At 34.3% G+C, this 24,109-nt stretch overlaps 1 protein-coding gene across 1 annotated transcript in view; it reads left to right on the top strand.

Annotated features, from left to right (window-relative positions):
* LOC113097021 (dedicator of cytokinesis protein 5-like) overlaps window positions 1–24,109 on the top strand; it is a 54,924-nt gene that overhangs the window by 16,916 nt on the left and 13,899 nt on the right. Inside the window, exons 13-40 of the mRNA XM_026262254.1 lie at window positions 134–259; window positions 384–508; window positions 1,176–1,274; window positions 3,129–3,201; window positions 3,575–3,678; window positions 4,796–4,976; window positions 5,356–5,453; window positions 5,537–5,626; window positions 7,122–7,222; window positions 7,450–7,584; window positions 7,856–7,967; window positions 8,479–8,549; window positions 9,355–9,461; window positions 9,535–9,671; window positions 11,268–11,363; window positions 11,629–11,727; window positions 12,024–12,194; window positions 14,919–15,019; window positions 15,131–15,189; window positions 15,420–15,574; window positions 16,027–16,112; window positions 16,977–17,133; window positions 17,301–17,341; window positions 17,437–17,527; window positions 19,955–20,074; window positions 20,599–20,688; window positions 22,969–23,073; window positions 23,607–23,748. Coding sequence (XP_026118039.1) covers window positions 134–259; window positions 384–508; window positions 1,176–1,274; window positions 3,129–3,201; window positions 3,575–3,678; window positions 4,796–4,976; window positions 5,356–5,453; window positions 5,537–5,626; window positions 7,122–7,222; window positions 7,450–7,584; window positions 7,856–7,967; window positions 8,479–8,549; window positions 9,355–9,461; window positions 9,535–9,671; window positions 11,268–11,363; window positions 11,629–11,727; window positions 12,024–12,194; window positions 14,919–15,019; window positions 15,131–15,189; window positions 15,420–15,574; window positions 16,027–16,112; window positions 16,977–17,133; window positions 17,301–17,341; window positions 17,437–17,527; window positions 19,955–20,074; window positions 20,599–20,688; window positions 22,969–23,073; window positions 23,607–23,748 — 3,072 coding nt within the window. The remainder of the gene's footprint in view (window positions 1–133; window positions 260–383; window positions 509–1,175; window positions 1,275–3,128; window positions 3,202–3,574; window positions 3,679–4,795; window positions 4,977–5,355; window positions 5,454–5,536; window positions 5,627–7,121; window positions 7,223–7,449; window positions 7,585–7,855; window positions 7,968–8,478; window positions 8,550–9,354; window positions 9,462–9,534; window positions 9,672–11,267; window positions 11,364–11,628; window positions 11,728–12,023; window positions 12,195–14,918; window positions 15,020–15,130; window positions 15,190–15,419; window positions 15,575–16,026; window positions 16,113–16,976; window positions 17,134–17,300; window positions 17,342–17,436; window positions 17,528–19,954; window positions 20,075–20,598; window positions 20,689–22,968; window positions 23,074–23,606; window positions 23,749–24,109) is intronic.

The following is a 24,109-nucleotide window of genomic DNA, read 5'->3' as shown; positions in this document are numbered from 1 at the left end:
TGTTCCTTTTTAATTGTTTTATTTAAAATTTTAATCATTGATTTTGAATTGATTTAGTTTGTGTTGAGAGATTCTGAGGTTTGTTGACTGATGAGACCCGTCTGACATTATGACGGCATGTTCTTGCTTTCAGGTTTGTTTGTGACCCTAAAGCTGCTGCCTGGAGATGTGTGTCAGGTTCAAAAAAATTACCCTCATTTTGTGGATCGCACAACAGCTATAGTCAGGAAAATGGGCTTTCCTGAAATTATCCTGCCAGGTCAGTCTGCACATCTTTCAGATTGTAACATCTTTGTCTTAATAGCAGTGCTTTTCAAGTTTTTGTCTGACCCACAAATCTCAGTCTATATGTACCAGTTAATGCATCGATCATGTCTCTACAGGTTATTTAAGGAATGATATATATGTTACGCTGCTACAAGGAGAATTTGATCGTGGCAAAAAAAAGACCCCCAAAAATGTAGAAGTTATGATGAGCGTGCTGGATGAAGATGGAAATCCCATGGAGGTAAATCAGTGTTGTCCATGTTTATACATCAGCAATTTGCAGGTGTACAAAAAACATGATATAACCATGGCTTAACTTTTTAGGAAATACCTCAAAGGTCATTTTAAAATGAATAAAAAAAGCACTTTCTCTCGTTCTATTGTCCTCCGTTCTTCTCGTTTATGTTGTCTAACAGTCTTTGCTTTCACTGTTTAGCATGCAGCGCTCATCCACCCCGCTTATCTCTGTGTTTTGACAGCAGAACTGTTGCTGGCATAAAAACAGCTTGCAGATCTTTCTCTTTTATGATACGGCTGCCGTCTTTAAATGTCCAAACACATGACACAGAAAGCTTTTTACAGCTCTGTTCTTGCCAAACGCTATTTCAAGCTATAATGCGCATATAAGCGTTTCCTGTTTACACTCGCGGAAATCTGAAAAGCTTTTCCTAAAAAGATGTCCCCCTCTTTTAAGAGATATAAGCTTGTCTTTCAGTCTTGATCTTGTTTTATGTACTGCACATTATGCAACACCATTTCCTTTAACTCGAGTTGTGTACTGCCAACTTCTGGTTTTGTCAACATTTACATTTTACTGCAGCAAACCACTTGCTGTATGAGAAAAGAAAAACTATTTTCTTCCAGTAGATGTTTCTTTTTCTTATTTTACATTCTCGTTCTCTCTTCAGAAAGCCATGTTTCCTGGAGCTGGTTATGAAGGGATCACTGAATACAAGTCTGTCATCTACTATCAAGTCAAGCAGCCCTGCTGGAATGAGACGGTTAAGGTACAAACACTGGACAAAATCTAAAGCAAAGACATCTGGGTTTAGCTTCTTGATGGTTTGAAACTAAACATCCCTTCATATGACTCATGCCAGCCCTGTAATGCAAAACCTCAATCTAGAGCACAACCCCAATTTATGTTGTGCACAGGTCAGGTGCTGTGACCTATTATTCAAAGTTCAGCAATTTCACATTTTGGAAATCAAAAAGATTATCAGCTGTTTGCATGTGTGTGTGTGTGTGTGTGTATAAATATATATATATATATATATATATATATATACATATATATACAGTACAGACCAAAAGTTTGGAAACATTACTATTTTTAATGTTTTTGAAAGAAGTTTCTTCTGCTCATCAAGCCTGCATTTATTTGATAAAAAATAAAGAAAAAAATGTAATATTGTGATATATTATTACAATTTTAAATAATTGTTTTTAAATTTATTATTATTTAAATTATCATTTATTTCTATGATGCAAAGCTGAATTTTTAGGATCATTATCACATAATCCTTTAGAAATCATTCAAATAAGATGATTAATTATCAAAGTTGGAAACAGTTCTGCTGCTTAATATTTTTTCAGAACATGTGATACTTTTTAGGATACTTTGATGAATAAAAAGTAAAAAAAAAAAAAAGAAGCTATGTTTTTAAAATAGAAATATTTTGTAATAACAATATACACTACTGGTCAGTAATTTGGGGTCAGTAATTTTTTTTCTTTTTTTTTTATAAAATCAATACTTTTATTCAGCAAAGATGTGTTAAATTGATAAAAAGTGATAGTAAAGAAAATATATTATTAGAATATATATTATTAGAATTTTTATTTTTATTTTGAATAAATGCAGTTCTTTTTAACCTTTTATTGATCAAATATATTAGACAGCAGAACTGTTTCCAACACTCATAATAAATCAGAATATTAGAATGATTTCTAAATCATCATGTAATAGACTGGAGACTGGATGTTACATGTGACACTGAAGGCTGGAGTAATGATGCTGAAAATTCAGCTTTGCGTCACAGGAATAATTTTTTTTTTAAAGTATATTCAAATAGAAAACTATTATTTTAAGTTGTAATAATATTTCACAATATTAATGTTTTTTCTGTATCATTCTATATTTATTTAGATAAAAAAAATGCAGGCTTGATGAGCAGAAGACACGTCTTTCAAAAACATTAAAAATAGTAATGTTTTCAAACTTTTGGTCTGTACTGTATATATATATATATATACATATATATATATATATATATATATATATATATATATATATATATATATATTTAAACTTTAATGCACCTAACTTGATCAAAAGTAATAAAATGTCGAAAGAAGTATGGAAATGTTAAAGTAGTCCATTTAATGTCAAATAAATTATTTCTTTTTTCCATAAAATCTCAAATTTTCTGCTGTTTGGATGAAATAAAACACCCACAGATGTAGCCGAAAACAAGTATGCCATTTTTTTTCAAGCAATGGTCATAATTCTAACTTTGAAATCAGGGTTAGCCATAAAATAATGTCATGCATGTGAAAATAGGCTGAGAAATGAGCAAATAGTTTGAAATGCATATCATCAGATAGAGTAATGCATTTTCTTATTTTAAGCTCAAATATGTTTCTTCTTCCATCTGATTGCACTATTTTCACTGTGTACACCTGCCACTTTCATTCTGCCCAGGAAGAAAATTGCCCTGTCAATGCTTTCCATGTCAAGGTCAATGTGACTCTTGAAGCATGTGCTAAGAGGTGCATTGATGCCCTCAACATGGGTCATGTGAAAGGGACTTAAGAGCTACACCTGGGTTCGTATTCACCCGTTCTCTTCTGTCCGTCAGGTGACCATTCCCATTGAGGATGTGTGTCGATGTCATCTGAAGCTCACCTTTAGACACAGATCGTCTCAAGATTGTGAGTATCTTTCAGACATTCACAGAACCTTATAGTAAATAAATGATGTTGAGTAGCTAGAACTGTGTGTAGAAGCTGAGGACTATGATCTCTGTTCTCTTTAGTTTCATTCATTCATTTCTGCAGGGGTTCTTAACCTTGTCATGCAGGGCACGTTTGTAGCAAGCATTTCACTTTGTATTTTATGCACAAGAAAATCTGCTTATTTTGTTTGTAGGTCCAACATAGGGCAAACCGTTATGCTTGAAAAACAGTTTTACAAATAAAGAATAAGCTGGAGTTCATACAGATCTCACTTGACCCCAGTTTGAGAACCTCTTTGCTGTTGTATATTCAGGCTTGTGTTTAAGTTGAATGTCTTTCATTTCTGTAGCTAGAGATAAGTCCGAGAAGCCTTTTGGCATGGCTTTTGTTCGCCTGATGAAGTCGGATGGCACCACACTTCCAGATGGAAAACACAAACTCATTGTCTACAAGGTGGGCTTCTGTGAGAAACCTTCTTGGTTCAGTGCAAACTGAGCTCAATTGGCAGAACTTGTGGCATAATATTATCACAATTTTTATTGGTAATTTTCAGTGACATTTTAGCCATAAAATATAAACGTTATCATGAGTTTAGTATGAAATAATTAGATAATTACCTTTTCTGTACAACATTATATCCAGTTTAGAATATTTGCTTATTTTCGGTTTTATATTCAGTTTAACATATTTGTTGTCATGAAAACATAATACAGAAAATGTAAAACTGGCATTAACCACTTTTATTTTTTCTTTATTTATTTTTTTGTGGTTCACAATGTAGTGCCACAAGTTCTGCTGATTTAGCTTAGTTTGCACTGAAAACAAAACTATCTCTTTAAGGAAATAATGTAAACTTCTGTCATTATTTGCTAGTTCATAATGTTTGAGATTTGTTTTAAATGAAAAATTTGCTCCATACTTGCTGTAGTAAAAATTAATGAATTGTTGTTGGAAGGATATGCTTTAAAGATGACTACAGGAAATAAAATACTTTGAGCTTTAACATTTCTAATAGTATTTCTTTTATATCGGAAAACAGAAATTTATTAATTTAAAATTCAATTTAAAATAACTGTTTTATATTTGAATATTTGTAAAAATGTATTTTATTCCTTGGATGCAAATCTGAATTACTCCAGTCTTCAGTGTCACATGATCCTTTAGAAATCATTCTAATATGCTGATTTGCTGCTCAAGAAACATTTTGGATTATTATTATTAGTGTTGAAAACCATGATATATTTTTTCAGGACTGTCTGGTGACTAGAAAGTTCAAAAGAACAGCATATACTATATTTGAAATGCTTTGTAACATTATAGGTGTCATTTACCGTCCCTTTTATATTAATTTAATGCATCATTGCTAAATAAAAGTATTAATTTCTGTCAAAAAAAGAAGAAGAAGCTTTGTAGTCGCTAAGCCTCATCTTTACATGTAAACCAGTAGATGTCTTTAAACTTCTCTGAACTTCACTCTATACCTGCAGTATCTGTTATTTCTCTCTGTGATGTGGTCTTACTCTTCCACCGAGGAGAAATGCCACTTTCAATTCCTCTTCTGTTCCTACAGGTAGATGTGAAGAAAGCTGACGATGCCAAGACGTATTTGACTCTGCCTGGTTCGTATGCTGATGTGGAAGAGAAAGAGAGACAGACGGGAAAATCCTTTCATCATGGTGGCATCATTCCCATCACCAAAGACAGCTTCCAGATCGCCACCCTCACCTGCTCCACAAAGCTTACACAAAACGGTAAGAGGCATTTCCTTTCCTACCCCCCTCCCACAAATTTTTTTTTAATATTTCACCCCAAAATTACAATTCTGTTATTTACCCTCATGTCTTTGCAAACCTGACATTTACTGATGTCTCCGCATATTGAACTGAAATAGTAGATAATACAACAACAAAAAAATCAGTCTTTTCTACATTTGAAGCTGTCGCATGGCTTCCGAAAACTTCTGTAAAAAATCATATGTTTTGAAACCGCAAGAGAGGTGAGAGTAGATAATTACAAAAGTTTTATTTTGGTCTAAACTATCACCTCTAAAAGCAATATGTAACCGTTTGAGACAGCAACGTTCTTGCAGTACTTGGCTTTCTATAACTTTTTTAATTTCCTCTGACTCAGTTGACCTTCTGGGGCTTCTCAACTGGAGATCAAACACTGAGAGACTTGAAGAAATCCTTCAGAAACTGATGGAAGTAGAAGGAGGAGAGATAATTAAAGTAAGGGTGGTAGAAAACACAACACTTGGCCTTCTTTAAAATGCTGCTTTATGATCTTAGGTTTTATTTGTGTGTTCCTCTAGTTCCTGCAGGACACACTGGACGCTCTCTTTAATATCATGATGGAGACCTCAGAGGAAGAAACCTATGATACACTGGTTTTCAATGCCTTGGCAAGTATCGATTATTTAACTCACTCTTTAAACATCCAGCAGTTGCCAACCTATGCTTATGATGGAGTTTCTCCAGCAATGTAAAACCTGGATATATCAGGGACCAAGCCTTATGATTTTAACTATCACAAATAGAAATAACACATGTTCAGATCTGTCATCGCAAGCATGGAACAGTTAGTGTTGCTCACTCAGTGTTGCATGACTTTTACTAGTGAATAAGGATTATTTTTTTTTAAACTACAAAAATACATGAATATAAAATATAGATTTTTCTAATATCTTATTACTTTTCATGACTTTTAAAGAGATTATAATGATGATTATTATTATATGAATATTAATATGATTATTTATATTCGTAATAATACTAATAGTAACATAAATATTAATGTTTTATTACTTTTCTATTTTAGATTTTGTCATTATAATTACAATTACTTTGAATACGCATAATTAATATTTCTTATTTTATTAATAAATAAAAATAACAATCACATTCATATCTGTTATTATTATTATTATGACTAATAATAATAATAATAATAATAATAATAATAATAATAATAATAATATCCCTAAAGAATAAATATATAAATAAACTATAAATATGAACGACACTGTTAGTATTAATTAATTTATATCAGCTAACATTACTACTGATAATATCTTTAAAGAGTCACAGAAAGTATTTAAATATTAATAATAATAGTAATGATAATAATACAATCTCATTGTCATGAAAAGCAATAAAGTCTTCAATTTTCTATAATCTATAATTTTATAAATGTTGTATTTTTCATGTGTATATATAAAAATCCTTATCCAGTAATCATAAATGAAAATTCATAGTGTGGGCAGATTGTTCAACACTGTTGCTCATACTTGGGCTTTGGGATCTGAACAAGTATTAAACTTTGGTCTTCTTTTCTAATCATGATACTTCAGATCATGTGGCTTGGTGGGACCAAATAATTGCACAAAAGTTACATTAAAGTTACAAACTGCATCAAGAGCACTCTCCATGTCATTGCGCTTTCATTAATTATCCATATGAGTAACCTTAAAACCATAACACGCCATATCGCCATCTGCATGTGGGATGTCTTCCCCCTCACAGACACACAGGTCAGAATATCCCACCATGTGATATGCGCTTGATGTCTATGAAAACCATTATTTATTTTGGGTGCTAATTGATTTCAGCCTCTCTGTCAACCACTGTGTTCATTTTATTACATTTGGGATGGAGAGAGACAGACCTTTGACGTTTGTGCCCCATAGTCCTTTGAGGCTGTTTTGAAGATTCGCAGAGGTTGAGACTCCAGTGTGATGAAATACAATTAATACAGTTTTTCTTCTGATGAATCATTCAAAATAAGCGACATTTGTTAAGGAATTACATTTAGATTTGATGTTGTCTTGAAACTTCATAAGTTTTAAAGTGATTCTAAAATAAAGGAGGAGACATTGTATTGTTGCTTGATTTGTTCAGGTTTTCATCATCTCACTCATCGGCGACGTAAAGTTTCAGCATTTCAACCCTGTTTTGGAGACCTACATTAGCAATCACTTCAGCGCTACTCTGGCGTACCAGTAAGTCTTGTTTGGGTTCCTCTGTCCTTTGTGTCACAGTTCATGTGTTTTAATATAACTTGGCCATTTTTGTCCACATTTAATTCTCACCTTGCCATCTCACACTAACACTCTGACCGTCTCTGACCTGTTCTCTATATACACCTGTCCAGTGACATTCTCGGTTGTGACCTGTATTGATTTACAGGCTTGCCGTAATTGCCTCGGTTTGCCTTGTCTTTTCACAGGAAGTTGACCAAAGTGTTGAATTATTTTGTGGGCCATGCTGAGGACCCGGCTCATACGGAGCGACTGTACGCCGCTTTGAAAGCCTTCAAGTATCTTTTTTATTTCATTGTGCAGTCTCGGATTCTCTATTTGAGGTGAGTACTGGCCCTTATTGGCTCTCAAAAATAGCCTTCAAGAGGGCTTGATTGAACTTGTCCTTGATCTGACAATGCAAAAATTAAAAAACAACAGGAAAAAAAAAATCTCAGCAAAGACAATTAAATCAAGACATTTTTGAATCTGTAAACCTTTCTAATAAGCAGCTTGATTTAATGCATTATAAGATGAAATGCATCCATATGCAGCATGTTTGTAGATAGATAGATAGATGGATAGATCTCTGATTTTCTTCTGTTTTTTTGTCAGGTTTTATGGGAAAAGTGAAGATGGAGGGCAGTTTCTCGACTCCATTCGGACCTTATTTCTTTCTATCAGTATTCTGATGGACAGACCTCTGGATGAAGGAGTGAAAATAAAGGCAGGTTTTTTTTCCCACATGGAAATACATAAACGTTTAGAAGAAATGTTTACAGATACCATTTGTGAACAGAGATTTGTAAAAAAATGTACAAAGTTACAGATTTAAAGTACATAATGCTTTTATTCAGCAAAGATCCATTAAACTAATCAAAAGTGACAATGAAATTATTTAGATATCTATTTCAAACAAATGCTGTGCTTTTGTGCTTTTTTGTGCAATCCTGAAAAACAAAATATATCACATTTTAAACAAAAATATTAAGCAGCAAACTTTTTTATAATCAGAATTGTCTCTTGAGCAGCAAATCAGTATATCAGAATGATTTCTGAAAATCATGTGACACTGAAGACTGGAGTAATGATGCTGAAAATTCTGCTTTGCATCACAAGAATAAATTGAATTTTAAAATATATTCAAATAGAAAACATTTGTTTTAAATTGTAATAATATTTCACAATATTATTGTTTTCATTATATATGTAGTGAACTTTCTCTGTTTATTGTACAGGGAGCAATCTTGAAATATCTTCCCACCATCATCAATGATTTGCAGAAGGTCTTTGACGCTGTAGAGCTCAGGTAAAGTAAATGAATGATGTATTTCACATTGCTATGACAAATCTAGCCCCTGCATCACCACCAGTTTATATACCAGTTTTGTTAGAAACAGATTTGTGGGATACTGTTGTTTACCATAAGATTTTGCATTAAATGCAGTTTCATAACAAGGTTCGGGAGGAGCACGTCAGATACTTAGCCTAATTAGCACAGGTGGAGCCACTTAAGATAATCAACCTTAGGGTATAAATACAGCTGAATTAGCCTACCTGTCTCCATTGACGGTTTATCAGCATCCCCCCTCCACCCCATCTCCTCCACTAGAGATCATTTTACACTTTTACATATACGGGGGGGTACTCTAGGTTTGGGCCATTCCCGAGCTCGGAGCACGCCAAATATGCATTATAATACTTCAGCTAATTATATGTAAGTGTGAACTCGTGAATCATGGTTACAGTAAGACACTTATAATTACATATAAATTGCATCAGTGATCCTAATGGTTAAAAAACAGAAATGTGAGAAAAAAAAAAAAAAGTATTTAAGAACCGAGACTTCCTGGCATCATCACTGACTTACAGAAGGTCTTTGACGCTGTAGATCTTTGGTAAATGCATCACATCTCTAACAGGCTTTGCATTCATCTTCTGTTTGAAGACAAGTGTAGGGAATGTACTCTATTTCAACTGTTCACACTCGAGTTCAGAAATGTATGTCAGTTCTTTCTTTTCTTTTTACGTGATTACCCTCTGACTTGCGATTTCTGTACCATGCTGTGTAGTTTCCACTATGTTTTCATCGAACACATTTCTGTCTCTCCCAGTGTTCAGCTGGCTAAGTTCATCGAAAGCATCCCAGATTCTCAGATGGTGAGGCAGAAGCTGGGCTGTCTGGTGAAAATTGTTGAGAGTAACCTGTTCAAACAGCCAGGTAGGACTTGATAGCCGTTCAGGTCAACATATCATATCATCCACATCTCTCATATACTCTCTTGTGCTTTTAGACTGCAGAGATGTTTTGTTGCCTCTGATCACAGATCAGTTGAGTGGGCAGCTGGACGATAACTACAACAAACCTGATCTCGAGGCTTGTGTCCAGCTGCTGAGCACCGTCCTGGACATGCTGGACTGTAAAGACGTGGTGAGTTTGATGCAGTTGAGTTGATGCCAGTTATGAGGAAACTTATCTCAGCCTGAGACCATCTGATGAGCAAAACCACAGGAACCAAACTAATTGGTTGGCTTTATGCAGTTTCCAGGAGGTTTTGTACAGGTTTTATCATTCCACTGGGAAACAGAGACGTGTTTACACATTACCAATGAATTATTGAGTCATGGCTTAACAATACAGTATGTCATTTTTACTTCCTCTGAGCACTTTCACTGGCCCCAACACAAAAGAATGATACACATTGATTTTAGATATGCATTTGTATTATTTAATACATGTAAAAAAAATTATTGCGTCTGAAATATTTTTATAATATTTTGAAAAGTGTCTTATGCTCATCAAGGCTTCGTTTGATTGATTAAAAAATGCAACACAGTATTATTGTGAAATATTATTACACAAACAAATGTTTTGTATTGTGATATACTTTAAAACTGTAATTTATTCTTGTGATAGCAAAACATAGTGAATAGAATTAAATTAATGGAAAGAACAGCATTTATTTAAAATAAATGTTTGGGAAATGTCTTTCGTCACTTTTGATCAATTGAATGCATCCTTGCTGATCATATGTTTTAATATATCTTAACAAATATGACTAACTATATTTAATTTCTATTTAACAAGTATATTATAATAAGTGTTTTACATTTATTTATGTTTTTATTTATTTTTCACATGTACATTTACTTCAGAAAAATATAATTTCCAGCAGAAAATGGAACTGGAAAATGACATGCATTGAAAAACATTAATTATTGGTTTGTCATTTTCCTATTTCTTGAAAACATTAATTATTGTTTTGTCATTTTCCTATTTCTTGGCAATCTTTATAAAGCTGTTGCAAATTTTGCTGATTTGTCAAGTTAATATAGAATAGAATTCACAAGACCTCAGAAACCGTTTAATTTGCAAGGCATAAAAATGGATGTGCAAGATAAATTAAATCAATAATTTGAATCAACAAACATGAAGCAGCACAAGTCAGTATTAGTACAATAATCAGAAATGCTTCTTGAGCATCTAATCAGCATATTAGAATGATTCCTGAAGGATCATGTGACATTGAAGACGAGAGTAATGATGCTAAAAATACAGCTTTGACTTCACAGTAATAAATTGCATTTTAAAATATATTACAAAACAGTTATTTAAAATTATATTAATAATACACACTATTTTTGAGCAAATAAATGCTTCCATGGTTCGCAAAAAAGACTTCCTGGTGAAAAGTCTTAACTACATGAGACAGTAAAGGACTTTTTTGAATGTATACAGACAAGCTAATCTTTCAACCATGATGCATTATGCTAGCTTGTTGATCTGACAGTGCATTCAAGATTGCTTGACATTTGGGTTGATATGTATTGAGACAGGTATGCATTCCAGGTCAGACTCCTGCGACTTGTGAGCATCTCTTTGCTGGAGCGGTTATGTTGCAAATTTCCAAAATAAGGTCATTTTAAGTTGCACTGCTGTTTGTTGATGAGAGATTCCTTTCTGGGTTCACCCATCATGCATTCAAGCATCCTTCAGTGCATCTCATTCACCTGTTTATGCTTTCAGGGTCCCACATGCGGTCATGTGAAGTTAATCGTGGACCGTCTCTTGCGGAGGGTCAACCGTACAGTCATCAACCTGAGTTTGGACTCTCCCTTCTTAGTAAGACACCGGCACACCACAATATGAAGTGTTCTAGAAATGTTTAGCAGTGCTGAATCAGCTTACCTTCCTGTCAAAGCTGTTGTTGTTTCGAGCGCACAGCACCGGAGCCCACACACACCTGCTGAAACTCATAACGATAGCAGTCTGGACCACTGAACTTAACTTGTTTATTTCTTTGCCCAGGCCTGTGGCTATGAGTTTCCTCAGCAGAGTGGGCGGCACATGCAGTTATTGATTATTTCTTCTCTTCCTCTGGACACAGGGCCACTACCTGGCATGCATGACCGCAATCCTGAAACAAATGGAAGACGCACATTATGCACAATACATCAGCACCTTCAAAACCAGGCAGGACATTATCGTAAGTCTCCCGCTCTCTCCGCAGGCCCCATCTATCATTGTAGAGCTTTTCGTTCTCTGAGCGTTAAGTTATAAATAATCTACCTTTTGCACAGCTGAATGATGCGATGCATGTCAGGGTTTAATAGCAGAACAAGATAAGCGCAGGTTCAAATTAGCATCAGTTTTTCCTGCTCAGTCATATCTGTGCGTAACACTAATGTCATTTGCCGGTCTGCGTCTAATCGTAGTATTCCTCGGCATACACGTACATGCTCGTAACAACAAGAATCTGTTTCTTTGTTGTCTCCCAACTAGGACTTTCTAATGGAGACTTTCATCATGTTCAAAAACCTGATGGGCAACGTGTTTCCGCCCGACTGGATGATCTTGAATCTTCACCAAATGAAAGTCTTTCTGTGGGCGATTGACCAGTACTCAGATGTTCTCAACAGATACTTCCTGGACTCCACACACTTCCACTTGCAGGTCAGTTTAATGGGGACTGTAAAGGGGTTTAAAGTACACAATTATGCTTCAGGCAAGACCGAGATTATATTGCTGGAAACACAGTCATGCTTCTGTATTGCTCAAGCCACAATTTCTTAAAAAAAACAGTGATTAGCAATGCGATTATTAGGCAACTGAATCAGAACCACTTCTATTTTGTCTGGTGGCCAGTTTTGACAATTATGAATTGTTCTTTTACTCTACTGTTCAAAAGTTTATGGTCCATAAGGGAAATGAATACTTTTATTCAGTAAAGATGAATTAATGTGATAAGAAGTGACAGTAAAGGCATTTGTAATTTACCAAAATATTCTATTTTAAGTAAATGCTGTTCTTTTTTTTAACTTTCTATTTATCAAAGAATCCTGAAAACAAATATATCACAGTTTCCACAAAAATATTAATCTGTTTTAATTGCATTGATGATATAAACATATAAAATGTTTCTTGAGCAGCAACTCAGCGTATTTCTGAAGTAATGATCTCTGAAGATCATGTGACACTGAAGACTGGAGTAATGATGCTGAAAATACAGCTTTGACTTTTTACAGAAATAATTAGCATTTTAAAGTATATTCATACAGAAAACAGTTATTTGAAATTGTAATAATATTTCAGAATATTAGATTTTTTTTATTTAAATTTTATATTAATTTATTTATATCCCTTTATGCTAAAAGTCCTTCTTTTTAAAAGCATTTGAAAATCTTACAGTCCCCAAACATGCAGTGCAATCAGTGTAATTTGTGTATTGACAGTTATAAATCATTTCTTTATAGTGAATCTAACACATATACAACTAACTGTGAGGCTCAAATAGTGCAGTTAGGTACTGACTGGTTGTTCGTACCTCAGCTTGGGTTGAAGATGAAAAAATGAATTAATGTGTTGCTGCTTATTTGTTTGAGTTCCATTTTTTAATATACAGTTAAGGTTGATTAAAATGTGAAATAAAGATATTAAATACTAGTTTATTAAAATTGCAATCGCAAGGAATTGCATTCCTTTTTTCCAAATAAAAAAAAAATTCTTAAAATTATTAAAATAATTGTTAATGAACCTTTAAAGAACGGTTCTGGTGTTTTGGATAAGAAATGATTGAGAGTTGTCTGTAGTTAAAAGGCTGTACCATGGGGAATATTTTCCTTGATCTTCTGAGATAAAGGCGTCCATTGTGCTAGCCATACTGTAATTATCAGAACTTATGTTTCCATCCCAATCCTAAAAACAGCACTGCTGAATCCTTAAATTGAAGAACACTTCTTTCACGGGCAGTAAATTGAGGCAGGAAGGCATCAAGACAGATCCAAATCCAATGTTTGCACAACATCCTGCCTGCAAAAACCTGCCTATACTTCATTTGGTTGAGTGTTGAAGGCAGCATAAATCTTTCAGAAGCAATGATATCCCATAAACTAGAGTGTTGGGATGGTTGTAATCCAAATGGCATTTGACAGAATGGTTAAAAGAGGTAAATAAAAGTGTATTTGTCACTTTAGATAGAAGTGTGTGCCAAATGCATAAATGTAAACCTGTGGTTCTATTTCCACCAGGAATTAAACATTGAGTACATTAAATATTTACTCAGTTGTCTTTAAAGCTCATTTTAATGTGTTCTAGATTATTAAACATTATGTTACTTCGCCTCGGACCATCCGATTTTCAGTAGATAAAATTTATAATGAGATCTCTGGTAATTTCAGTCTGATTTTGACAGATTCAGCATTGATTTTGTCACACCGTGTAATCTATGAGACCCAATAGCAATCCCACAACCACACATCATGTGTAAACGCGGCAGACCACTGTTTCTCATTTAATAAGCAAACAGGGAATTTATATCCTTTTTAACCCTAAGGGTCTGAGAGATTGTAGAAAATGGTGCAAAAACAAAAACTGTCAAAAATTATAATAAGACCACCGAGTTTAAAATAATAAAACCTTTAATGTTCAGTAGTGATTTGACCACAGATAATCTGCACTGTGAGTATCTCTGCATGCACTGAGTGAGCAGTTGTTCTGTGCATGTAATTATTTTCCAGTAGAGTGATGTTAGGGCATTTCTATGAAGCATATGAACATTTTCTGTTGCACGCTCTTATATAACATGTTTTTATGATGCTCATTTGTGATGATCTTTTGGGTAAGCTTATGGATTTTGCACCCACTGGAAGCCTTCTGCACTTCAGACATTTAGTATATATCATCTATAACGCTTTTGAAAAATACCCAACTTGGTTACCATTCATTTAACAGTCTGTGCATCGGAAGTATTTCACCCGTAAGACCTCAGTTGATTAAAAAAGCAAATGCATTAGAGTATATCATTACAAACTAATTGTCTAAGACTGGGTCTTACTCATCTGTGCTTATGTAACTCAAAACACAATTTAAAAACATCTGCCAGTATTTCTAATAATCCAGGTCAATTTCTAGCTCTGTGTTGCAATAATAGAACAAGTAATAATAATAGAAAATTTCTGTTCTCGAAACAATGAAGTCGTAAATACTAGTTTCCCTCAATAAATCCTAGTTTTAATGAGTTCACTATTGGTCATAAGTGTTAAACTTAACTTGTTATGCATTGTTTGTGCAGTCAAATGTAGGAAATTACAGCAAAGCCTCACTGAACTTTTTATGTCTATTTTGTGCTCAGGAAATTGTTTTGTTTTGATGATTTCCTGTTGTTTTTTTTCTCAATAGCTTTGGAACAATTATTTTCACCTGATTGTTGCCTTCCTTACCCACAAGTCCTTGCAGCTGGAGTCTTTCTCGCTCGAGAAGCGCAACAAGATTCTCAACAAGTGAGTGAGAGACCTGCGGGTACATTGTTTCTCTAGTGTTCAAGTGTTGGTTTCTGTTCATTTTATTTGAAAGGCTGACATCTTAAATTGAGTTTCTAAAAATGTAAACAGGTACGGAGACATGCGGAAGAGCATCGGCTTCAAGCTGAGAGATATGTGGTACAACCTCGGTAAAAGCTTTTTCTCGTGCTTCTTATCTGTTATAGAAAGTGACCACAATTACAAAAGTGGTCGAATGTAAAGAAGAATTTTTACAGAATGTCCTAAAACTGCTTTTTATAGAGTAAAATCACTACTGTAGTCTCTGTCTTTGACAGGCTGAGACAGAGTTCATATTTTATTTCTTTTGAAGGAATTTTGGCTGTTTTGTGATGTCAGTGGATGTTTATGTCACTTTCAGGCCAAGAGAAGATGAAGTTCATCCCTACGATGGTGGGGCCGATCCTGGAAGCCACGTTAGTGCCGGAGCCGGAGCTGAGGAAAGCCATCATCCCCATCTTCTTTGACATGATGCAGTGCGAACACCATTTCAGCACCAACCACACCTTTCAGAAGGTGAGGGCTGTTTCTGTGCCAGCATACTTTTCAGAAGTTCAGATTTAAAACCTGCAGAAGTTGTCTACCTTGGCAACTTATTAAGGCATCATAATGCTGTCAACAATGCTGGTATTTTGGTCAAAAATGAAGAATACATTGTGACAGGTTTTTTCACATTTTTAAATATTAAATATAAATCTTATATTTTATTCAATGCAGAAGTATCTATTTATTAAAATAAATATTCGTTTAATAATTTTGTTAACCTAAGATTTATGCTTTAGGTTTGATGACGTAAAATGATTTATTTTTTACAGTGATTTTTTAAATGCATTTTGTTTAATTTTTTTAATTTGAAGTTAGATTTTAGGCTAATGTACTGATGAGGCCCCATGTCTGTTAAGATGTTGCATATGTAGGCTTTTATATGATGGTCAGAAAGTTTGATGAAGCATTTATGTTCTTTGCAGTTTGAGAATGAGTTAATCACAAAACTAGACCAGGAAGTTGAAGGAGGCCGCGGTGATGAACAATACAAGATTTTGCTGGAGAAAACGTGAGATTTTCCTCTCCTCTTACCATGTGATGCCTCTCATATTTTGATTGTTTTGTACTTAGAAAAGTAAGTTTTAAGATTGATTATTGAAAATGGTGTTAAGATCACTGTCAGTTGCCTGTAAACCAGGTCTGCTGTAAAAGGGCGAGCTGTTTATGCCCATTGCTTAGATGTGGACACGTTTGCATTTGCGTCACTGTCTATATGCTATTTAATGTAAAATATTGCAAATGAATGCCAGTGCCTCTTCCCTTCTGCTGTAGCACTTTAAAACATTTACAAAACTAGTACATTTGTGTTCCTCTTAAAAAGGTTTATCATTATTGCCCCATGTGACATCTGTACTTTGTATTTTCATACTTTCTCAACATACACATATATATTTCTTAATTTTTAAAATACTATATAGTCAATTTCTTGTTTGTGCATTCAAATTATCTTTGACTTAAATTTATGTTTTAGTATTTTGGAGTTTTGTGTTTTGATAAAATATGCTTTGGTAAAAATGTTCTGCTTATTTGCAGATTAATGCATATTAAATATATGCACTAAACTAAGTGCTGACTATTCAGACTAGTGCTGAATAAAAAAAATTAAAACTTTTTTATTTTTAAATACATAAAAAAAATCAAATGCTTTTATACTGACTAGAATAAAAAAATTAAAACTTTTTAAGTACATTAACAAACGAACGCTTCTGATACTTTACGATACTTTTACTCTGATACGATACTTTGACTGAAGTAAACATGAAAATGTAATTATTAATACTTTATACTGGAGTAAAATTTTATGAGGGTATCTATACTTAATTTGTGTACTTTGTTCACCAGTCTGTTCAACACTTTGTTGTGTTGTGTCCAGGCTGTTGGAGCGCTGTCGACGGCACCGCTATCTTTCTCAGTCTGGTGAGGCGTTGGCTCTTCTTTTAAGTAGTCTGCTGGAGAACCTGTTGGCTTACCGCACCATCACCCATGATGAGAGCCCGGAGCTCCGCATGATCTGCACCGTCAACGTCCTGGTGAGAAGCAGACCCTGTGAACCTCAAACACAGCTGCAGTATTCATAAATATTCCTTATTATGTGCTCCACCTGCTGAAAAGACCAGCAAGGATCCAGTAAGGGATAAAAGTTGTTTAGAGACTTTTATGAAATCACATCTCTGTATCTTCTCTCTCATGTCCACAGAACTTTTACAAAGAAAAAAAGAGGGAGGATATTTATATCCGGTAAGTGTTTTTGATGATCAAATGTTATTGTCTTTGTTGATGGCACAAATATGAATCTGATGCATGCATCTATACATCTTGTGGTCTTTCATTAGGTATTTGTACAAGCTACGTGATCTACATCTAGACTGTGAGAACTACACAGAGGCGGCCTACACCCTGCTGCTCCATGCTGAACTGCTGGAGGTATGGACTGTTATTATTAACTGCAGATTTGGGTTAAGGTTACATAGAGACATCTAGGGATAGATAGTGTGTAGGTTAAAGCTGCGGTAGGGAACTTTTGACGCTCTAGCGGTTAATAAACAGAACTGCTTGCATCTTGCGGAAGAACATCGTAGCCGGAACTACTTCTCTCTGTTTATGTCTATGAAGAATCACAAAGGTACTGGGTTACTCCGCCGCGGTACCCCCGAAGCAATCTAAAATAGTCCGAATATAAACACTTATTATAGGTGCACCCTAGTGATTCAGGACAAGCTAAAAACACGGTTTGGAAAATGGATTCATGGTGTACTCACTTATTATATACATTTTGTAAACTGTAAATTTTGAACACATAAAAAAGTTACGGACCGCAGCTCTGATTGGTTGTTTCTTAACGGGAGCGGTGTATTCATGTCATTGACATAATGACAGGTTTAACAAATATGTAAAAAATATATTTTTACAAAAGTTACCTACTGCAGCTTTAAGGTTGGAATACTCGACATGACTTTTGTCCAGGTTTTTGCCCCAAATTATAGTCCAAGGAAGTCGTCACTAGTTGTTTAAAGTCAGAGCCAGTCTGCAGATTTGAGTTGCCAGATTGTGTAGAAAATCATGTAGTGTATGAGAGTCCCAGACTCTGATTTTATTAGCTTCAAACTAGTGGTCGACCAATATATATTTTTTGACTGCCAATATCTTGGAAAGCAGGGTGACTGATTGCCGATATAAATTTATTTTAATAAATATTTAAGTAATGTGTTTAAGTAATTTGAAATCATTTGACGATGGATTAAAAAATAAATGTGTAAAATAAACATGCTTATGATTTAGTTGACAAAGTATTTTCACAAATAAATGAATATTTTAATAAAAATTAAAAAGTAGTAACAGATTTGTTTGTGTGCATTGGGAATCATATTTTTCAAATAAAGCCAGGGTAACACTCATTTTACATACAGCACACAGAGAAAATGACATGAATACACTGGGCAAAGACAGTGGGCAAATGCATAAGCGCAGCATAATTTGAAATCAGGAGTTTAAAGCATTCAATACACATGGACTGACCATCACACAGAGAACACGCGATAATGCTGGATAAAAATGCAAAAGATCTCACAGCTGGATTCGACTAAGTTTGCATGGTTTGTGAAATTAAATATTCATTAGTCATTCAAGGATTTGTTTAAATGATACAAATGTGTATTTGCATAATGCTGATGGCAAATGATGAAGTATTATAATGTTTGCCTTTCTATTAATAATAATATAAAAGGAGTCGTTATAATACTTTTGTATACATTAAATCCTTTGTTTAACCGTTCTATCTGATTATTAGATCGACTTCTATCCATATTAGAACTGTTAACGACGACATCAAACAAGAGGGAGAATGTGAGCTGCCTTTCTCAGAACCGTCATAATAAAAGTCATGCGAGCCATCAAAATAAATGAGTCGAACACAAGCAGAAAAACGTATTGGTCGATGCCGATATATGAAAAATGCCAGATATCGTCCAAATATATGCCGATATATCGGTCAACCACTACTTCAGACTATGAATCTATTCAGACAGAGAGATATCAAACATGAATCAATTTTAGAACGCATTGTTTTCATTTGTCATGCATCTCTTTGCAACAAAGTGCACGTTTCTGCAAGTTTGTTGTGATCGGAACGACTTCATAGTCTGGTACTGTGTGATCCTCAGTCATTTAGTGTGTGATGATCTTTTCTTCCTCTATGACGATTTACAAAGTTGGCAAGTGTATGATGCCTATTGTTTTATCTGTTCACATTTTAAAAGTCGTCAAGTGTACTCCAGCCTTTAGATAGAGATATCTAAGTTTTGACATCTAGAAAGAAGGGTGACTAATGGCCGTTATAATGCAGATATCGTTTATAACACATTGACGGTCAAAATTTAAGAGACATTTATTCTTTACAGCTGTTTTTCCGTTTATTAATGAAGTCATCAAAATAGAAATAACTCAAATGGGAGTATCAGAAGTATGTAGTGACCAAAGAATTAGGCCATTTAAAACGTATTTAAATAAAATATATAAAAAAAATATCGTAAATTTAAGCTGCTTTTTATTCATTATCTGTTGTCCATATTTATTGGAATTTATTTTTAATTTATATGTACTTTTGTAACAAAACATATGTTGGCGCAATTCATACTTTTAGATGTAAATAAAAGTCAGTCGTTATCCTCCTAATCTATATATAAGCCAAACATTAAACTCGTATTATTCTAAATTAACTTAGTCTGCTTGCATTTGAATATCTGCGCTGAAAATCCTGTTGCCCTTGCAGCATGTTCCTTGAAGTTGCAACACAGTTTGGTGATTATGAGGTCAGTGAGATTAGCATGGCTGAATTTTGCAATCTCTTTCTAGTGGTCCGACAAACCATGTGCGCCCCACCTGATCCCATGGGACGGAACTCAGGGGTGGACGCAACAAGAGCTAAAGGAAAGACTTTTTCAGGAGATAATGTGCAATCTGGACAAGGGCAAAGTATGTATTTAGCTTGTACATCTAATTTAAAGACTTTTACATGGCCTTTACTCACAGCTTTTTAGGGAAGTACAACTGTAAAGAACAGATTTTAACTGCACTACCATTCAGAAGTTTGGGCTTTGTAAATTATTGAGTTATTGAATGTTTTTGAAAGAAGTCTGTTATTCTCACCAAGGCTGCATTAATTTGGTTAAATTAAATAAAGAGTAAAATAAATAAATATTATCACAATTGTTTTCTATTTTAATTTAAGTAGTTTATTTCTGTGGTCAGTGCTGAATTTTCAGCATCATTGCTCCAGTCTTCAGTGTCACATCAAGTTAACTTGAAGAACAATAAGAAACTTTGCCTTGGCAGCTAGATGAAAAAAAAAAAAAGTTGTTTCAGATAATGTATTTGGTTTTGAACACTATAAAGGAGACTCTTAATACAATAATTGATAACACATTTTTTTGCGTTCAACACTCGTTCTTATTCATTAGCCAGATTCTGAGCTTGTTTGTTTGTTCTTTTGTCCACAGATGTGGGAGAAGGCCATCGAGATGGCCAAACAGTTGGTTAAACTTCACGAAAACCAAATGTTTGATTTCATAGAGCTCAGTCAACTGCTGGTGAGACAGAAGTGGCAGAATTCCCCATTGTTTTTTGTTAATGTGGTCTGAAGGTTATGCCACAGACAAACCTCCCAGAGCTTCTGTCAGAGCAGGAGATGCTCTGTGATGAACAAATATTTTAGTGAGACAAGCCTTGAGCTCGTCTCGATTCACACACTTCATATTTATTCACGTTTTGGGTTGGTAACTCATAACCCTGTCTGCTGGGTAGCAGCGTCACTCTGCACAGGAAATAAATATAGCAATTTTGAAGCAAGAGGAGGAAGGAAACTGGTGCGATTACAACTACTGTAGCAGATACACACTCTCCTCAGTTCTGCCCTTGGCTCAGTCAAGTTCTCACTTGGCAGCTGACTTCAGTTAGATCAGAGAATTTTGCTGTTGGTGCTGATGAATTGGGTGGACAACTTTTCCATGTTCTTTTGTTCATAAAATGTACAGTAAAAACTACAGTACCATACCTTAAAGGGATAGTTCATCCAAAAATGGAAATTCTATCATTTACACATCATTTATTGCTGCTAACCAAACAATCTTCTTGGTATTTTTCCAAAATGTCTTTTTTTATGTTCCACTGAGGAAATGGGTGGACTGTCCCTTTAAATATTTTCAAAAGCACGTATTCTGTCATCATTTACTCATCCTTATGTCATTCCTAATTTTTCAGATTGAATTTTTTTCTTTATTGATGGAGCAAAAATGAGATATTTAGTAGAATGTTCAGGCAGCACAAGTGACAAAAAACAGTATTATGCATAAAGACCGCACAATCACTTCTTTATTTACCAATGTTTCGACACAATGGCTTTGTCAAGGTATCCAAAAGATGTTGGGCCGAAACGTTGGTAAATAAAGAATCACCTGCAAGTGAGTGTGCGATCTTATGCCTCTTTATGCTACTTTGATGTCTTCTGACCAGCACCTCAGATGGTGTGCATATGCATGCTTATTTTACTAAATACAGCATTAAACCACACTTGTTTTAGTATTATTTGCAGTATTTATTAATATTTTTATATTTCATTTTATTTGATATCTGTATTTTTTATTTTATTTGATATATGTTCAGTTTTCATTGTAATTTTAGTTTGTTAGTAATTTTATGTGCTTTTGTCATTTTTATTAGTTTTGTTTCATATAGCTTAACTTAATGTGTACCTCACTTGCAGTCATTTTAGTACTTCAGTTTAAACTTAATTTCAGTTTGTTGCTCATGCAGCAACTCTAATGTTTAAACATTTCAATATTATAATTTCGGCTTTATTTAAATTGCTGAAAAGATGTTTAATAGTTTTAGTTATCAAAAGCAATACTGTCGTATAGTACATACATTTTTGATTTAACAATTAAACCCTTAAACCCTCCAGTATAACTCTTATTTATGTTCACATATATTGAAACAGATTTGAGAGCTGCAGTGAAGGAATCACAGTTTCAATGCCATATATAACAACAAAAGAGCCACATGGTCACAGAGGTCAAAATCAAAGTGCCACATTTACACAGAAGCTTTCTAGAAAATTAAGGTGAATCATCTTCATTTATGAATAAGTACATAGGACTAAATAACAGGCTCTTGTGGGACCTAGCAATGGGTGAAATGATTCACAGAACTCAAGAGCATTCAAAATGATTGGCAGTAATTGCAATTCTTCAGTGTTGCCAAAATTAAGTGTTGCATGCTACTACCCAAGGCATTGTTTTCAGAGTTGGAAGAACAATTTCAACAGTTTGAACATTTTTAATGACTAAGACCTTGATTATTATTAACCTTTTAAAATAAATTACTAAAAGGATCATAATTGTTGGTCTTTCCAAGTGAAGGAGCAGGGGTTAAGTGCTTTGATCAAAGCACTATGGAGGCAGATAAAAGTAATAGAAGTTGACTGAAGCTTTTTGGTTAGCAGGATTACGTGCAATAGGGGTCAAACAAGTAATTCTTTTGTCAATTAATGAGCAGTTTTTTTTTTATCAGATATGGTTGAATATTGGCGATAATGGTGGGTATTTAGATTCACTTCACATTAAGCTGCTGAATGACTTCATAAGAATTGTAATGAAGTTCACAAGCACTATGAACTTATTCACCTTCATTGCATGAATAAGAGCATCGTGAATGCACGTAAATCTCGTGTCATATGGGTTTGAAATGACATGAGGGTGAGCAAATGATGACAGTGTTTTCGTTTTTTGGCCGAACTCTTCCTTTTATGCTTCACTTTTAAATGCCTCAACTACAAATTCAAGTGAACAAATCCCAGTTGTTTTTGTACACAGAAACAGCAGGCGCAGTATTTTGAGAACATCATGCACGCAATGAGACCCCAGCCAGAATATTTCGCAGTGGGATACTATGGACAGGGTTTTCCATCCTTCCTCAGGGTGAGTGAATTTGACATTTTTAATGCCTTTAATGAAACTGGAATGAGGAATTAGATTTCCAAACGACAACTTGGAGAGCTTTTTCTCCATTTAGTCCACAAATGTATAATCTTTTTGTTGTTTATGTGGTTTGAAATATGTAAACTATGGATTAAATGGTGACACAAACATGCTGTCGGGTCGATTTTTGGCATTTCAGTGTCAATCATTGCCAATGGAAAACAGATAGTTTGATTACAGCTTTTCCAAAGAGCTCTCTGAGTAATTGGGTTTTAAGAAGAAAATACTACTTTTGTTTTGACAGTCAGGGGTTTGAAAACCCTGGCGTTACTTTTACAGATACAAAAACCCCCTTAGATGTCTAATGAAATGAAAGGCTGTCTGCAGTTATCATTGGTTGTGCATGCCAGATATCAAGCCATGGATGTCACTCGAGTAGAGGAAGAAGCTGAAAGCTAAAAGTTGCAGAAGATCATGTTATTCATATGGGCTTCATCAATGTTTACTCAACTTATTCTGCCTGTTCCTAACAGAACAAAATGTTCATTTACCGTGGTAAAGAGTATGAGTGGCTGGAGGACTTCAGCTTGAAGCTGATGTCTCAGTTTCCCAATGCAGTGAAGATGACCATCACATCGCCCCCTGGTGACAACATCTGCAACTCACCCGGTCAGCGTATCCTTTACTCTTTAGCAAAATAGTAGAATATTTGGATTCATTTATTTTTTATCAATTTTTTGCTTTGTTTAATGTTTAAATGTATGATTAAATACATGAACATTCCAATTTTTTTTGGTGAATTTAAAATAAATTAATGATTTTATTCAGAAAGGATGCATTAAATTGATCAAGAAAAGACATTTATAAAAATGTTGTTCTTTTGAACTGTCTTTTCATCAAAGAATCCTGAAAGAATGCATCGTTTCACATATTTTCCACAAAAATATGAAGTGGCAAACCTGTTTGCAACATTAATAATATGAAGAAATGTTTATTAAGCAGCAAAGCAGCATATTAGAATGATTTCTGAAGGATC

Source organism: Carassius auratus, unplaced genomic scaffold (assembly GCF_003368295.1).
Source record: "Carassius auratus strain Wakin unplaced genomic scaffold, ASM336829v1 scaf_tig00216070, whole genome shotgun sequence".
In the NCBI taxonomy this organism is placed as follows: Eukaryota; Metazoa; Chordata; class Actinopteri; order Cypriniformes; family Cyprinidae; genus Carassius; species Carassius auratus.
The sequence above is the reverse complement of the archived record's forward strand: the minus strand, read 5'-3'. Positions and strand labels throughout refer to the sequence as shown.